General features: G+C 39.8%; 1 protein-coding gene across 1 annotated transcript in view; it reads left to right on the top strand.

The window, feature by feature from the left end:
• Positions 1-2,436, top strand: part of LOC118330697 (sodium channel protein type 4 subunit alpha B-like) — a gene marked incomplete in the record, with an annotated part of 19,695 nt that overhangs the window by 9,822 nt on the left and 7,437 nt on the right. Inside the window, 4 exon segments of the mRNA XM_035665347.1 lie at positions 19-150; positions 454-552; positions 913-1,183; positions 1,560-2,157. Of these exon segments, the coding sequence (XP_035521240.1) occupies positions 19-150; positions 454-552; positions 913-1,183; positions 1,560-2,157 (1,100 nt within the window).

The raw sequence follows: 2,436 nt of genomic DNA, 5'->3' as shown, positions 1-2,436 counted from the left end.
GTGTGTGTGTGTGTGTAGGTGGAGTCTCAGCCGGTCTACGACTCCAACCGGTACAGGATTCTTTACTTCATCTCTTTTTTCATCATCGGTTCCTTCTTCACCTTCAATTACTTCATCAGAGTCATTGTCAACAACCTGCTGAAAGAGAAGATAAGTTTCTAAACTCACTGAACCACAGACAGCTGAGAGACATACAGACAGTTGAGAGACAAACAGGCTGAGAGACAGACAGACAGCCAAGAGACAAACAGGCTGAGAGACAGACAGACAGCCGAGAGACAGACAGGCTGAGAGACAGACAGCTTCTGATTTGATACCGATTGATCCTGGATTGTCTTTATATTTAATGCTTTTTGTTTTGGTCTTTATATTTAATGCTTTGTTTTTGTCTTTATATTTAATGCTGACTTTAGTTTTGTCTTTATATTTAATGCTCTTTGGTTTTGTATTTACATTGGACAGAAACACATTTTCATGACAGAAGAGCAGCAGAAATATTCTAAAACTATAAAGAATCTGTTCTCCAAGAAATCTTCTGTTCCCCGTCCTCAGGTGTGTTCACCTACTGTCTGTGTTACAACCACATAGTAAATACAGGTAGTTAGGGTTAGGGTTCAGGTTGAGCCAGAGTTTAGACCCAGAATTAACTCCAAATAATCCCACAATAATCCCGGAATAAACTCAGATCATTTGATAATATTTTGATAATGTTTTGATAATAATGTAATAATAATTTGATATTATTTTGATAATAATTAGATAATATTTTGATAATATTTTGATAATGTGATAATAATTTAATAATTATGTGATATATTTTGATAATAATGTGATATATTTTGATAATATTTTGATAAATAAATAATATAATAAACTCAGAATAAAGTCTCTTTACGTCCTTTTCTGTCTCAGAATCAGTGCCAGGCTCTGCTCTTTGACCTGGTGACCCGGCCGTGTTTTGAGGTGGTCATGGTGGTGTTGATCTGCCTGAACATCGTGGCGCTCATGGTGGAAACGGATGAGCAGAGCGTGCAGAAAAATGAGATCCTGTACTGGATCCAGTTCGTGTTCTTAATCATCTTCTTTATTGAGTTCATTCTAAAGATCATCGCACTCAGACGGTACTACTTCAGCGACTGCCGTAACGTCATCGACTTTGTGATTCTCATCGTGTTAATCATGAGTAAGTTTTCATTACGCAGAATGAGACTGTTAGAACTTAGCAACTTCACTCCAGTGGCCTCCAGTGGTTGGACTTGGACTCTTATAATTCACTGCACTTATGTCTGTAACCATATTTTAATGAATTAATTCAGTTAGTGTAGAATGGCTTGTTCTATCGGGGTGGAGGTTCAAGGTCTGTTTGTTCATCTAGAGAAAATGAACTTCCATCATTGTGCTGTTAGTTTCAGGTATTTTTAAAAGAAAAGTCAGCATCAGGGGAATTTAAAAGACATTCTTACAATATGTCATTGATCATGTTTAATCAGTGTATGATGATGCAATAAATGTATTAGCTATCACTGGATTACAAGATCATTCTCTTTCTCTCTCTTCAGGCTTATTCTTCGCTGACATATTCGAATATTATATTTTTTCGCCCCTTCTCTTACCTGTTCTCCGATTGGCTCGTATTGGTCGGATCCTCCATCTCATTCCCTGTGCTACGGGTATCCAGAAGCTGTTTTTGGCCTTTATGATGTCACTTCCTGCTCTCGTCAACATTGCCCTCCTTATCTTACTCATCATGTTCACCTTTTCCATCTTTGGCATGTTTAACTTTGCCTATGTGAAGAAGGAGCACATGATCAACCAAATGTTTAACTTCCAAACATTTGGGAACAGCATGATCTGTTTGTTTATGACCTCTGCTGGTCTGTTGAGTCCCGTCATGAGCATTCCCAGAGACTGTGACCCTGACATGGAGAACCCGGGATCCACGGTCAGAGGGGACTGTGGCAGCCCTGTGGTGGGCATCGTCTTCCTCACCACCTACATCTGCTTGTCCTTCCTGCTAGTGGTCCACCTGTACATCGCCGTCATCATGGCGACCTTCAACTCAAAGGACGCCGAGGCACTGTGCGACGACGAACTCCAGATGTTTTATAAAACCTGGAGCAGGTTCGACCCTGATGCCTCCCAGTTCATCCAGTACAGGTGAGTCGAGACTGTCTGTCTGTCTGTCTGCCTGTCTGTCTGTCTGTATATCTCCCAGGTAACCATTACAATAATAAACTGAGTAGAAGAAGAACACATTAGTTATTAAGTCTCCAGTCTAAAAACGATAATTAATCAATTATTTACAGGACATTATGACTTATGATTGTGTATTAAATAGTCAAGATTAGATGCCAGAAGGTGACCCAAGCAGTGTTGCCAACTTGGCGACTTTCTGGCTAAATCTGCCGACTTTCCAAATCCTCCTGGAGACTTTTT

Source organism: Morone saxatilis, unplaced genomic scaffold (assembly GCF_004916995.1).
Source record: "Morone saxatilis isolate NCDOM2014 unplaced genomic scaffold, NCSU_SB_2.0 Contig2, whole genome shotgun sequence".
Taxonomy (NCBI): Eukaryota; Metazoa; Chordata; class Actinopteri; family Moronidae; genus Morone; species Morone saxatilis.
Note: the sequence above shows the minus strand (reverse complement) of the source record. Positions and strands in the feature narration are given on the sequence as shown.